At 40.7% G+C, this 15,009-nt stretch overlaps 3 protein-coding genes across 4 annotated transcripts in view; all 3 read left to right on the top strand.

Moving 5' to 3' along the window:
- Positions 1-2,031: 2,031 nt before the first annotated feature.
- On the top strand, positions 2,032-7,594 carry gsdf (gonadal somatic cell derived factor). The gene is made up of 5 exons (XM_042060066.1): positions 2,032-2,392; positions 4,347-4,522; positions 4,648-4,722; positions 4,869-4,999; positions 6,150-7,594. Exons 1-5 carry the CDS (start codon positions 2,262-2,264, stop codon positions 6,279-6,281), a joined length of 645 nt encoding a protein of 214 aa, XP_041916000.1. The 5' UTR covers positions 2,032-2,261; the 3' UTR covers positions 6,282-7,594.
- Positions 7,595-7,776: 182 nt separating this feature from the next.
- On the top strand, positions 7,777-9,416 carry LOC121680616. The gene is made up of 2 exons (XM_042060067.1): positions 7,777-8,258; positions 8,460-9,416. Exons 1-2 carry the CDS (start codon positions 8,009-8,011, stop codon positions 8,825-8,827), a joined length of 618 nt encoding a protein of 205 aa, XP_041916001.1. The 5' UTR covers positions 7,777-8,008; the 3' UTR covers positions 8,828-9,416.
- Positions 9,417-12,863: 3,447 nt separating this feature from the next.
- The window catches only part of aff1 (AF4/FMR2 family, member 1), a 40,488-nt gene continuing 38,342 nt past the window's right edge, over positions 12,864-15,009 (top strand). The window contains exon 1 of one of the 2 annotated variants that reach the window (XM_042060051.1): positions 12,864-13,000. Coding sequence is in view for 1 of the 2 variants with exons in the window: in XM_042060050.1 (XP_041915984.1) it covers positions 14,575-14,591 (17 nt within the window). In the remaining variant the exon portion in view is untranslated. Of the gene's footprint in view, positions 13,001-14,290; positions 14,592-15,009 lie in introns of those variants that run through there. The other variant, XM_042060050.1, reaches the window with a different exon arrangement.

The following is a 15,009-nucleotide window of genomic DNA, read 5'->3' on the forward strand; positions in this document are numbered from 1 at the left end:
CTTGGGCCTCGAAGAAGATAATCTTTATAACAGCTGTATGCCGTTGTAAAAAACTATAGTCTGTGTGATTGTCAGGTCAAGTTTGTGCCACTGGCTTCATCCTACACTGTTTCAATATACTCAATATGCGCTGGAATGGTATAGGAATCCATGACACCAGTCCCATGATCTAGACTGTAGTTATCATGGCAGGACAGGACAGACCCGGTGCCATAAGTGGAGGCCTGGTATATATAGTATATATTTTTTGTAGCTTTTTTGCCTTTAATTTGACAGGACAGTGGAGAGAGTGACAGGAAGCGAGACATGGGGTGGGCTCAGGAAATGACCCGGGCTGGACTCAAACCCAGGTCCTGGTTGGCACATGGACCTGAATATGGTATGGGTTGGTTTGGCAATGTTATGACAACTACATATATTTACCCATTCTCTTTATTAGAATACAACCAGGACATACAGGAAATACAATATGTGCACAGTACTAAAACACTGTGTACCTCTGGTTTCAGTCTAAACTCCAGTGCACATAGCCCACCAAAATGAGTGTGCAGACACTTTCTGTCACTTGTCCCCCCTTAAGGCCTCCTGCACATAGGCACCAAAATGAGTGTGGCACTTTTAACGTTCGACTACTTACATTCCATTATTTTCAATACAACCCTGCACACCACCACCAGACCCTTTTGCTGCCATGTAGATTATGATTCAGGTCTATTTTTGACGTCGCCACTCAATTGTTTATCGAATGCTTGTCAGTTGAAAATGTTGGCGCTGAAGTGACAGAAAGTGTCGGTGCACTCATGTCAGTGGGTGTGCCTCAAACAGCATACTTCCATCAGTACACTGTTAATGTGCACTGAGCACCTACTTCCGTAGTGCTCACTTTTCGATTGTTAGTATTGTCCCAAAAGGAAAACACTTACCGGAAGTGATGCTCGTTGGCGCGAGTAGTGTCCATTGTTCCACACTAAACTTTTTGACTGTTATTAGGGTGTAATCCAGGTACTTTCAGTGCACAGTTTTTGTGTTATCTGCTAAATATACTCAAACGAAGTATTTGCAAGTAGGCGGTTTGAGACACAACCAGTGCCTATATAGGTGTGTTAAAAACTGTTGTTTTAGCAGTGTTAATGACCAGTCTTGTTGGGGGCTCCAAACTGTCTGTTTCTGGTTCTGACACATTGGTGTATCTGCCAGCAACTTAGCAGGCATGCCTATCAGTGACCTGCAGGGAAGGCATGTCTATCAGTGGCCTGCAGGGGAATGACGACTCCATCAACATCTTCCCCTTTGCAACCTTGCAAGGTTGGTTATTATAACTCCACAATTGGTCCATTCTAACGGCCATCCAAATCTAGTGGTGGCTTGAGACTGTATAATTGACTGGACTGGAACTAGAACAAAAACCACATCACATATTTCCTGTTTTCTGGTTGAATTCTAATAAAGAGAGTGGAAAATCAATATGGTTCTCATAACATTGCTAGGGCAAACAGGTAAGATGAGATTGAGATTCATATTGAGATTCATGGAGCTTTAGGATAGTCCTCAAAATAGCATAATCTGATATAAGAGTGAGAACAATATTGAATAGGGGCTGAATGATTTTACACATGGATTTAGATTGGATGTTTTATTTTTAATCTGAGATCTGTCCTCAAATAACCATAATGTCAAGGGTTAAGGGGTCCATTGGTCATTTGGTCCATTATTCAGAGTGTCTAACCTTGTCCAGTTTAGAAGCTGGATGAAAATCCATCAAAACAGCCCAAATGTTTCATTTTATTATTAAGAAAAACTCTTTTGTCCCGTTAAAGACTATCCAGTGAAACACCTGGCTGGGCAGAGTAGCTTATCATCTGGGGAGGCTACAACCATGTATGATATGTTGCTAACTTCCCCTCGTTCTCCCTGCCTGTCTTTCTCTTCTTTGTCTACCGCCACCCTCCCTTGTTCCATCTCAGAGTTGTGAGACATGAAAACAATGTAGAGTATTTCAAGGACAACCTGGTGAATGTTCAGATAAAACGATTCCCAGGCCTTTACCAACAACAGACATTCTTACTTAGCTTCCGTTGGATTTAGCTGCCTCTGCCTGAGCATCCCTGGGCAATCACACTGCCACTGCTGTAAACTGATGAACATCTATCAAAGCCAGTGATCCTCACCAGCCACAAGGCACCTGTTGCATATCTACGACGGACTGATACAACAACATTGTAACCGGAGGATAAAACTGGGAAAAAAGACATAATTCAGTCATGTCCGTGGTGATGATTATACTGATTCTGCTCTTGGCCAGTCCATTGGGAAGGACATTTGTCCTCCAACTGACGGAGAAGGAAGCTGCTGATTCTGCCGTATCTGCATCATCTGCCCAAAGGAACAGCAGGTGAGTTGTAGTCACTAATGTCAAATGATGAAAAATGTTCAAAGGTCCATTCCTAGCAGTGAGTATCAGTGCTTTAATTGGAGCTTCTTTGAAGGACTCAAAGAATTTTTACTCAGATGCAGTGGATTCTCTGACCTGAAAATATATTTTTTCCAGTTAAAACAAATTGTTTCATGTATCAAAGTCAACCAACTGAAAAAGACATGTTTTTTTTTTTTTTTTTCAAGTTTAACTACTGCATTAGACAGATAACACACCTTCATTTTTGAGTTATATCATTAAATGATGTTAGATTTCATTTGGTATGTACTTTCACATTTGCTTAGCCTTAATAACACTTGTTACTATGTTAGCCTACTTACTATGTAACTGCAGACCCACTGCCTACTGCCAAAGATTCAGTCAGGGCGGGAAACTGCTTCCTTTTTGGGTCAGCATGATGTTGCGCAATCACACCTGGTTATTGCTGCATGCAAAGACAAGAGTGTTTGCCTATTTTCCATCAAAACATTTTGAGTTAACATTTCACACCATTTAAAGTGTCAGCTGTGTAGACAGTTGTGATTGTTAAGATATGTTTTGCAATGTTAAGATTCATATTTTAAGATTAAGGTCTGTTTTATGTTTGATATTTTTAGTGCTGCTGCGAGACACGGCAGGTGAAAACAGCGTTTTTTCATGCACTGGTCAATTTCGAGATTTTGAGCTAGTATGTTACCTTAGCATGTATTCTATCACACTACTACAACAAAAAAGTCCGATTTACACATTTAGGTGTTTATTTCATTATATTATGTCTACTCGCGGCTGTATATTTCTCCTAAATTCAGCAAAAGTTAGCATTCCAACCTGCATGCACTCCCGCGACTGTCATACAAAACATATCATGTGTAGTACCGTTAGAAAGCTCTGTTTTTCCTGTATCACGCTACGTGATCCATATATGGACACTTCCTTTGTATCAGCAACCAATCGCGAAAGTTCAAAGGTGAGTCTAGGCTGAGAACGAAATCTCATTGGCTGTCTTTCAAGGCTGTTTTCTCAAAATGAGTTTCCTCTCCCACTCTGAGCACGAAAACTCCACTTCAGAAGCACTTACATACACCAAACTTTCTAGACTTATGCCTAAATATATGTGGAAGATTTTTACGGAGGGGTTTGTTGATATATTATTCCTAGCCTGACTTACATGACATGTTGTGCCTAAAAACATGGCAAAAATTGATTTTTAAGGGCTATTGACAGCATATTCTGATTTACAGGATACCAAAAGTAGATATTCATAAATCCCTCTGTACATTTTTTCCCATCTAATATCTGAACACAATGAAAACATAATTTTGAACCTGGCTGTATCCAATGCTTAGGTTTTGTGCCTTAAAATGTATGCAAATTAGCGCATATTTAATTAGATAATGCCTAATTTGCATATGTAAACATTAAATTACAGAAAACTCGTAATACATTTTTTTCTCATATTAATGTAAGTAATCAACTGGGGAAGTTTCATAGTGATATCTGGTTGTTAAAAATTTTACCCTATTCACCTGTAGTGTCTCGCCTTCATTTGTCATTCTCGACTCAATGTGTCTTAACTTTCTTGAATTTCCCCTAGGGATCAATAAAGTATATCTATCTATCTATCTATCTATCTATCTATCTATTAACAATACAGTTTAAGAAGCTGTTTCATCGGCTGTCATTGTCACATTGCCTTTTGCATACTGTACTGATACTTTGTTAAAGTTAAATTTAAAGTTGACTGATACTTAGCACACATTTTCATCCAAAGTGACCTGCAACATTGAGGGTGGACCAATTGTCAGGTGGTGACATTAATGCTGCTCCACCAAGTCTTTACTTTTTCCTGATGTGCATATGCTGCTGTATACCTAACTCTGCATGGTGTTAGTCTAACTTCTGTGATGTTATGTTTTGTGTGTATGCTGTGTAGGTGCCAGAGGGAACCACTGCAGACCATCCGCGAGAGCATCTTGCAGGGGCTGAATCTCAAGCAGGAGCCCCAACACCAGAACACCGGGATGGCAGAGCTGAGGGAGCAGTGGAAGGCTGCCTTGAAAGTCAGTGGCCACTCAGGCCTCCCCATTCAGTCTCCTCTACCAATGACAGGTACATCAGCAGAGACAGCTCATTTAGTTTGCTATGATTAGAAAGTATTGTAACCATAGGGATCGATTTTTTAATATAATTTTAAAAGATTTCTTGAAAAACATTGTTAAATGTTGGCATTACAGGGAGTGAAGAATACCCTGATGCTCCTGCCACAGAACTGCAGTGTTGCATGCTCTCCTCACAGGTCTTCATCAAAGGTGAGAAACCGCAGACACTCCCACTTTGTAATTGTCAGCTTGTTTGTTGGTCTGAATAGCTACTCGATGAATAAGCTATCCTATTTAATTTTTAACTTTGGTTGTTGTTGCATTTTTCTTCCACAATTTTCCAACCTGTTCTTCAGATTTGGGCTGGGAGAACTGGGTCATCTACCCAGAGAGCTTCACCTTCAGCCAGTGCAGTGTTTGCAGCCCACAGTCAAAGCCCAGTGAGCCCCTCTGCCCAAGTGCACCCACCGCTGACGCCCCTTCACAGGTACTGTACTTCACACATGTGCCTCTGCCTCTCTGCCCACCCTAGGCAAAACTCTACATCCACGTGCTGCAGAGTGACCTAATGAACTAGATACATTCTAAAACATGTACTACCACCAACAGCACCGAGAGGACATTTCTTTATAGACAGAAGCATTTGGGTTTGGTCCAGAAATACTAAATGTGTTACTGACAGGACTGTCTTCCTAAATGTCAGATGAGAAGACTTTGAACACTGGAATGCTGGCAAAAAACCTCTTTGACACTGTCAGATATAAGCAAACTCAACATGAACTTTAAAACCAGGTTGCTCAATCAATTCATAGAGCAGAGAAACTGGCTTGACTATTGGGTCAGGTCAGTGTGTGCTTTGGTTCATTGCGCATGCACAACTACAATAAAATTACATAAAAGAAAGTAAGCATTGTACACTGTAACTAATATTGAAATGACTTGTCATTGTTTTGCACCCCTCCTACTTAGTACTTACTTAAAGATAGAGTAGGAGATAATTTCTGAAGCATTTTTTTTAAATTACTGGAGTTCTTCTGTACAACCTGATAGTTTTACAGAAGATCTATTATGAGATTATGAGAAGTATTATGAGATACTCTGACATCACAACAAAAAATATCAGTCTCCTCACTTCTGGATTTAAAGCCAATCCAATCATTATGTGTGGGCCGCGACAAATAAGGTACTCCATTCTGTCTATCCGGCAAGCTGTTAGCAACTTAGTTGGTTGGCAATGGGAAATTGCATTGCAACTAACAAAGTTGCTAACTTTTATCAACTATGGTTTTGGGAAACGCGCCCCAGGTCAGTTGTGTAAACAGCCTAGAGCATCAGTGGATGTGAGCTCCCACTATACAGGACTTGTACAGCACACGATGCGTCAGTAAAGTCAAGTCTTCAGAATAATTCAATATAATTAATTACAATAACCCTCAGTTAAAGACACCACTCACCCTAGCCACAGTATGTTTCAGCCTTCTGGATAGGGTATCACAGTCTCTTCAGTACACTTTCAAAATCAATCTTTTCTGGCTGTGTTTTCCGGGATCTCCAATTATACCTTTAATTAAAAGTTCAAGTGCATGATTTTTGGCCTTTTCATCTGTCAATCTAATGTAACCTTATTCCTCACACAGGTGCCCTGCTGCCAACCAGTCGCCCATGACCTGGTGCCCTTCTTCTACCTGGATAAGAGCGGCACGCTGGTCATTTCCTCTGTGCCTATGACTCGCCAGTGTGGCTGTGGGCAAGGATCTGATCCTCATTAGGTCAATGTTTTTAGGTCATTAGATCAATGTGATCTCTGCATCATCAATGAGAAAGGTACTGCATTAATAACAAATAGACAGGCTGCAACTTTCTGTCTGGTTTAGATATGTGGACTGAGACTCTTATATCTGATCCAAGTTACATGTATTTTGAGGTCATTATGATCATCTATCTCTGTAGGCTACAGATGTTATTTTTACTGCGGCTGTCTGCTGTTTCAGGAAGCACATAATCTGTTTTTTTTGGTAATTATCAAGTCCTAGGTTTCTCTGTTTTTTGGAACATGAAATATGAAATAGTACACCATGGAGCACTTGTATTTTAAAATCAGTGTGGAGACTAGATTAAATCTCCACATGTGCTTGCTGCTATTTTTTGGCCATATTTCATTCACTCGTACCATGAGTCTGCCAAGGAGGGAGAAGATACAGTTACTTTGTGTTCCTTGTGAGCACTCTGTAGCCATGCAAGCCAAACATTTTCTGTGTTTTGTTAACCCTCTAGCAACAGCAGTGAGGTCTATTAAAGGGAAAGCTGATTTTAATTAGTGACTGTGAAACAGGGCTTTTCACTAAATGCTCTATTTTTGGGAAGTGCCAGTATTGCTAAACAGTGTTGACTTAAATAGAAACCCATATTTGAAACTGCAGCAACCTATTGGGGAAAAATTAATAAAAACATCTGTTACTACATAAGATTTTAACATTTCAAGAATATCCACAAACGTGAAGTTGGCCTACATCACATTTAGCTGTAAGACAGTTTGTAAACCATGTTGTCACAAATATTTTTCAACATAGCTTAACTAAGGGGCATTTTGTTGTACTACATTAGAGAGCACACAGTCAAAAACATATATTTTTTTAACATACTGGCTACTTTGTAATTTACTCATGACTGCTTGTGAGTTCTAAAGAGGTGAACTGAGAAGTTCTGAAGGGTTGAAGCAGTTCCCATGACCTCAGTATGCCTACACTGGTTATATTATGTCTTTGTAAGTTCTTGAATATCCCAGATCACGTCGCTAGTATATGCACCCCTGGGTATAAAAAAAATAAATCTTGTTTACTTTTGGGGAACATGGTCTTCTGCTCTGTACTTGTTCTTTTCCTCTTATGTGTATTTATGGTGAATTCATTCATCTCTTTATTTTTGACTTTCAATTGTGTATTTAGCTCTTGTAGATGAGAAATTATTAATCACAAACACTAACAATTTCTTATTAGGTAATAGCTACTGTGTTTAAATACACCACATTTTGTTAACTTTGTATTACATAACTTTTCATGAATAAAGGCTGCATAAAAAATCATATGTTTGTCATCATTTCATTTTATTAGGATTTTGCTTAGAAAACAACATTTGTTTGTAAAAGCAGTTATTGTAAGAGATCGGGTACACTCTCTTTACTCAGCTGAACATTTACAATCCTGCTTGTATGGCTTTTAGTTTGAACTGCTGGAGTTATCTCTGGCATCGTTCCACGGCATTTGTCATGGCTTGTTGCGCACTTGTGGAACAGGGCACCAGCACTCTGCAGCTTCTAGTGTCTCTAAAGTTTTATTTTCCGTTACTTGTCTCTTTAAGTCTAAATAAATATGGAAAGACAGTTAAATTAACCTTTTTTATCATGTGACATTACTCTGGTGGAAAGAGTGAAGAAAAAAAGTAAATAGCTAAGGGCTCCTGCCCTTCCCTCGCTTAGCTCGTCTCTAAATCACTCTCGATGGGAAACTGGGGCAGAATGGCGGATTTATATTCTTTCTTGATTCACACTAGCATCTTGTCAACATTATTCATGGTTACACTGGCTGTGGACAGGGCCATGCTGTGTGAGGAGGACAGTCTCCTGGTGGAGATGTCCAGAGATGTGGAAATACCATCGGAGTGTGTGCTGAGCTGCACCGCACAGACGTATGGCAGAATGCTATTGAGGCAGGACATACAGACTGTCCGTTTCAAATGCTCTTACACAGGTGAGATTTTAAAACCTGCATAAAGTTAAACGTATAATATGAAGTTAAATAGTTTTATTGCATATAATTTTGCAAAACATTTAACCAAAGATGAAATCATGGTTCTTGAATTTCCTTCAATCTATCTATCAGAGACTTTGCATATCAGATTGTGAGGAACTTGCTAAGGCTATGCTTTGATGGAAAGTATTTTCCCCACAGGGGATAAAGGAGAGTACTGCTGGCCCACGCGCATCAGCTGCAGTGCAGGAGAGAGCTTGCTGCAGGCTTATGTCATTTTGCCCGTACACAAGTCAACTATCAGTGGTGAATCACCAGGACTTCAAACCACCTCGGTCACACACAAGAATCTGCTGAGACCTCACCGAGGACAAGTACCTCTTTCTGATGAATGTGGCCTGTTCTATAATGTCATGGACTACTTCGGGGGGACAAAGTGGGAGCCATTTTTCTGTGTTAAGGTGGTGCCACACCACCACATCCTGGGGGAGAGCATGCGATGTCCACCTTTCCTTGTGACAGTTTGGCAAAAGCAAAACCATTCCCCAGTCAACCATGGTGAAGGGTGACTGAGAGTTTGGAATCTGCATGGTCTTTGTGTTACGTAATACCTAGTAGGACATTTTCCTGTTCATGTCAAAGTGACCTGTTGTAATATTTTACTTAACAGAGAATTTGAAGTTCTATGGCTAGTCGTATTGAATGGTTGCAGAATGCTAGGCCTATGTATAGTCTGATTAAACACCATTTATACAAGGAATGTTAACTCTAACTTCTAATAGAAAAATCTTAAATGTAAAAAAAGGGTTTGGACAAGAGTCTTGGACAGACCATGGACTCAAAGACCTTTATCATAATATTCCATTTGAGATGGGTTGGTAAAACTTTGTTTTTTCCTAGTCAGAGTTTTACTGACTAAGTCAGACTTAGGAACTTCTTTGATACCTAGGAAAATTGGAATTGGAAAAACTGTAAATGAAGCTGCTGAGAATTTGTGTTACTGATAAATAATTCTGTGTTCATGTTTGATCCAAGCAAGGAATTTTGTGACTTCTTGTGAAAAAGTAGTGACTGAATGTCTCTGAATAACACTAAAAATTATAACCTATTGAGGTACTAACAAGCAAACATAAATAAAACCATATCATTTTGTACTCATTTGGGATTTTCAGTTCAAGCCAGGACTACCTAACTTTCCTTTGACTGTGCTGCCCTCTACTGTCCATGTAGAGCACATAATCTTAAATGACTATATCTAGTTTTTCCACAGGATGGAGCCCTTCTATATAGAACAACACAAGTCCTGCTGAGCGTAGAGAATATATTTAACCAAATCCACACTATTTTAGCCTAGCCTCCTCTGTCTCCTCAAAAATGGGACCCAAGGCTCATTATGAGTGGACATTCTGGTGGGGGATTTGGATGAAGTAAAGGCATGGAAACGTGAGAACACGGAAGATGACAGACACACTCACTAGCCTAACGCTAGCACAGAGTGAATGAGAAACAGAGAAACATCTTTGAGTGTGTGTGACTCATGTGGGTTAGGGAGTCAAACATCTGACAGTGTGTCCTCAGTGCATTTCCCAGATGTGTGCTTGTGTAAACAGTGCCCCACAATCCCTTACCCCCCCCCCCCCCCCCCCCACCCGAATTCCCTCTATCTGTCATATGGTGGGGAAGAGAGGGGAAACCTGGCAATGCAGAGTGTGCAGGCTCCCCTACTTTACAAGGTTTGAGTTACAGCCTGAGCTTTGCCAGTGGTGAAGTGAAATAGTTTCTGGCACCCTCTGATAAACCACCAGGGACTTGGGAAGCGGGCTGAAAGAAGATGTGGGATTGGACTATGGGATTCAATTTCTTTTTTTGCCTTTCCATTCTACTTGCACACATTCTTTATATTTTTTTTCTACTGCCACACATAGCAAATGGCACTATACTAACTGGCTGTCTTTCATATAATGGCCATCACATTGGAACCACCACCCCTCCCAACCCCCCCCCCCCCCCCCCCTCTCCCTCTCTAGTGTTTGGCAGCCTGCCAGCCGATCTGCGGAGAGTGTCCAGTGTCTGACCTTTCTCCTTGACTGAGTCACTGGGCGTATTAATGGCTGCACGTGTCTGTGCCCATGCTTGCTCCGACTGAGCTGTCCCCCTCTCAGCCAAACACAGGCTCACAGCCATCCACCAATCTGAGACACGGCCCACTGACATGTAGAGGAAAGCATGCAGCTGATTGGTCCTCTCAACCACCTGCTTTGATTCTGTTGCTGACAGGAAATATTATCATGACATGCTCCCAAACAACCACACAGGCACAAATTCCCAAACACATGCACACACTTGAGTAAACACACACACACACACACACACACACACACACACACACACACACACACACACACATCCGGATGTAGTGTGCTGCTCACATGCTTGTGGTGATTACTGTAGTTACTACACAAACTCTTTACTCCTTATGCAATGGCAAGTACTAAGCTGCACTAAAACCAAGAAACTAAATTACCACACTATTATTGATAGAGTATAAACAAACATTTTGCCAAGGCTGTTCAGATGGGAACCTGCCTTGACCCCAGGAAGTTCCTGGAAGTTTTTTGGAAAAGAAAAAAAGTGTTCAAATCTGAAAAGCGGAAAAGGACTAGTACAAACACAGGCTGTGTCTAGAGCAGACGGTGGGAACAGGAAAGCCTTTTCTCTACTCACACACCCCACCATACCCCATACCACTACTCTCTCTCTCACACACACACACACACACACATCATCCTGCAAGAGAATACTTAAGGCACACAGTGCACAGCATGTTAAATTCAACACTCACTTTTTTAGTTTGTGGGCTTCTGCTTCAGGCTTTATAAATAAAAAAAACAGCACAATACAAATGCTGGAGATGTCTGAGGTCACATACATTTATTTATTTTTATTAGGAATTCTAATCCCAAATCTATTTCCTAATTCATCTAACTGAGGCACAGATATGCTTCATTTTGAGCTTTAACTTTATGACTTACACTTATTATAATCTATCTTCATCACTCTAAGACATACAGTGTAATGTTTCTACAATCTCCTATGCACTTCCTATACAGTTCCAAAGCCTGTGTTGTTCATTACCACATGCCTCCATATGTTGCTCCTCTCTCCAGAACTAAATTCAGTTCCATGTCCTCCACCAGCCTCTAGTTTCTTCTCGCAGTGAAATGGTCCTGCATGAAGCCCTCCTACCCTGACGTTGCTATTTAACCCATCAGTGGGATACATATAAGTAAGTAAGTATAAGTATATATACTCTTTTGATCCCGTGAGGGAAATTTGCATTTATCCCAATCCGTGAATTAGTGAAGCACACAGTGAACACACAGTGAGGTGAAGCACATAATCCCAGCGCAGTGAGCTGCCTACAACAACAGCGGCGCTCGGAGAGCAGTGAGGGGTTAGGTGCCTTGCTCAAGGGCACTTCAGCCGTGCCCACTGGTCGGGGTTCGATCTGGCAACCCTCCGGTTACAAGTCCGAAGCGCTAACCAGATGCAGACGGGAGCATGACTGAATCTAAGTCGAGGGAACCTTGTGGGAAGTCATTGTACATAAGGATTGGTCCTTAGACTTGAACTAAGATATTGCACTCTGTAGTCTCTCTCTCTCTCTCAAATATATATACACAGAGAAGCAGAAACGTTTATTTTAGTTTATCACATACCATTTTCCAGGGTTGTTGTTTCTATCTTTTTTATGGGTTGAGCAGGCAGCAGACATAACCAAAAATGATCTAATAAGAAAAGTCAACAGATCTGGCTCATGGCTTCTTGGTGATATCTCTCCCAAGAGGTAAGGTCGATGAATAATTATGATAAGTGCATTAATATGAAAGAGCCAACCACAGACTATATGTGATTTAAACAAAGCACACAACTTGGAGCAAGCTAACAGCTAATGTACTTAGTTATGAATGTTGGTGTCTTACAGTAGTTCCATTAGTGCCTTTGATACTTGATTTGAGATTTGTTGAATTCCCTGTCATGCTCTACACTGGCAATATAATATTTTGGATTTTTAAGAAATGTATGTGAGCATTTCAGCTAATGGACTCCCTGCCTTTCAGTTGACAGGGTAGTCATTGGGAGGACAGCCTAGGAAATGAAACCGATGTGTGAAACACTGAGGCCAAAATGCACATTTATTTTTGGTCAAAATTATTAACAACAGACCACTTATAGGTCTACATTTCTAGGTATACCTCTTTTTGGCCGTCCAAGTGGCCATAAGACTTTGAAAGTTACATCTTCACTGTGCATACAAAATGTCCATTCACTTTGTACAGATAGGGGTTCACTGGGCTATTCTTGTGAACTTACTCTGACTTCAAAAATACCTGATACTCAATACCCCCTATCATAGCCCCTGGGTGACTGGTCCTGCCTCTGGTTGGCATGGTTTAATGTGTGCCAGGGTGTATTAGTGAGTAAGAGATAGTGTATGTGTGTCTGAGAGAGAGAGAGAGAGAAAGGGAGAGAGAGAGAGAGAGAAAGGGAGAGAGAGAGAGAAAGGGAGAAAGGGAGAGACAGACAGAATGGGCGCCTGCCTTTCCAAGATTCTGGGATTTGCAGCTCTGTGGTAGGAGGTGAGGAGAGATGGGGCTTGAAGGGCTGACTACTCATCGGAGCTGTATTCACACATCCCCAAAACAGGCCTGTGGATGAAGAAGTGATATTTCCACTTTACAGTAAGATATGAACTCAAATTGAGATTCTGCTCATGGATGAACATATTGAGTTTATAAAAGCGTATTCTCCAAAATGCATTATGAAACTTTCCATCACATGTACCTTCATTTATAAGCTTGATTTGACTTTAACTGCAGCACTGAAGTCGGTCTATAGTCAGGCTATAGACAGCAAAGTAAAACAAAATGCAGTTGTCCAAATATGTCAGTGGTGACAGTGTTTGTGTTAATGGAGTATTTGACCAACTATGCCATGTCGATGTAGTTATTATGTTTTCTGTTGCACACAGTCACTGTGTGCATGGACATGTCTGCATGCCATTATTTATCAGTGGACTTTAACTTGTGAGGAGTGGTTACCTTATCTTTATCTTATAGCATTACTCCGCGATAGGCCTATTGGATGTGTGTGTGGACAATAGGACATACTACTGCAACATCACAGTGCATGAATTCACTGCACCAAAACTGAAAACGTGCCTATGATAGCGCAATGCATGGATAGGACAGAATGCACAGTTTCACTCAAGAAATCTGAATATCAAGATTGCAGAGCGCTGGTTACTAAATCACAACTGTACTCCTGGTGCAGGACAGAGGTATCAGCCCTGACTTCTGAGTTTGTTTTGCAACTGCTTTGTTATACAAATGTGTTTTCCATCTGATCTAACACTAAGCACTTTAAGATCAAATAACAACAGTAATACATTGAAGACTAGACCAAAACCTTCTAATCAGAGGGCACAATTTTACACACAAGCTGCGTTTTAAAGACTCTCTTCCATGGTTTTTGTTTTGAGGGCAGAATTAGACTAAAATTACAAATATTAATGTTGGCCTACAGATCAGCCTATAAAACACCTTTGAAATTCAATGGCAGAAGAAAACAAGACAGCATGTGAGCTTTTGGCCCTTTAAATATCACATCATGGCTTTCCTCTAAGAACTTTCTTCATTCTGATACTACATTCTGAGGCTACACATGCGATTTACAAGAATACATGACCTCTATATATTTTTACTGTAGATTGCCTATATTCCTTAACAGAAAGATGTCTCTTCTGACTCTACTGACTCATGAAGAGTTTGCCAAGCTTGGTCAGAATAACATGTCCATAATAGGAACGATATGGCCGTACCATTCCTCTGGACAGGGGTGCTGATGTAAAAACTTATTTGTCAGAGTTACCGAATTGACATTTATGGTGACTACGTTTCATCGTGGTTAATTAGGAGATCAACTATGCAGGTGTTGAAACTGTTGTCCTGGCGTGTGTTTCATTTTTGCGTTGGTTACGAGTCCAGTCTTTGAGAAGTGTAATCAGCGCACTAGAATCCACTAGATCCCCGGATGACTGGTGGAATAGAACAACCCACGGTGTTCAGGGATCAAGAGCCTAGCCATCCTGCTACAATAAGTTGAGAACTATGAAAGAACAGTCGTAGAAAAACATTTTGTATTATATGTTCGATGTTTTTCAACAGCTTAACCATGTAAGATAGGGCATTCGATCAGCTACGGACCAGCGAAAACCCATGGCAAGCAACTTGAAATTTGGCTCGTAAAGCGCACTATGGCTGCTTGGCCAAGGTAAGTAGCTAGCTGCAGTTAAATTCATTTACCCTGCCAACAGGCTAGCTTATTGACATTTGTAGCTATGAAGTTTTGATTGTGTCTTCTAGCTTGTTTGATAAGCATGACGTCGATTAATGTATATCCGTGTTGAAAACGGTCTGATATCCTTTTTATCTGAAACAATGATGAAAACGACTTCTTTCGTGAAATCTAGAGATGGAATCACCTGGAACAAGGTCTCTTGTTTTACTCCCAGCTGTTTTGCACTAACCTATCCCAGCTATCGTTAAACCACCAAACGTTGGCAAGTCAGAAGGCTGTGTTTGTTCGTTGTCTAACGAGCAATAGCTAGGTTAACATTACGGACATTATAGTGTTGGCCAACATAATTTTATTCCAGGCCAGTTGAAACTTGTCCAGTTAAGTTCATTTT

Source organism: Alosa sapidissima, chromosome 13 (genome assembly GCF_018492685.1).
Source record: "Alosa sapidissima isolate fAloSap1 chromosome 13, fAloSap1.pri, whole genome shotgun sequence".
NCBI classification, from domain to species: domain Eukaryota; kingdom Metazoa; phylum Chordata; class Actinopteri; order Clupeiformes; family Clupeidae; genus Alosa; species Alosa sapidissima.

What these genes read in the sequence shown, in the direction of transcription:
- gsdf (XM_042060066.1), top strand. Translation starts at nt 2,262, where the DNA reads ATGTCCGTGGTGATGATTATACTGATTCTGCTCTTGGCCAGTCCATTG. An exon ending in TCTGCCCAAAGGAACAGCAG is followed by an intron (nt 2,393 to 4,346) that starts GTGAGTTGTAGT and finishes TATGCTGTGTAG; the next exon opens with GTGCCAGAGGGAACCACTGC. An exon ending in CTCACAGGTCTTCATCAAAG is followed by an intron (nt 4,723 to 4,868) that starts GTGAGAAACCGC and finishes CCTGTTCTTCAG; the next exon opens with ATTTGGGCTGGGAGAACTGG.
- LOC121680616 (XM_042060067.1), top strand. Translation starts at nt 8,009, where the DNA reads ATGGGAAACTGGGGCAGAATGGCGGATTTATATTCTTTCTTGATTCAC. An exon ending in TTTCAAATGCTCTTACACAG is followed by an intron (nt 8,259 to 8,459) that starts GTGAGATTTTAA and finishes TTTTCCCCACAG; the next exon opens with GGGATAAAGGAGAGTACTGC.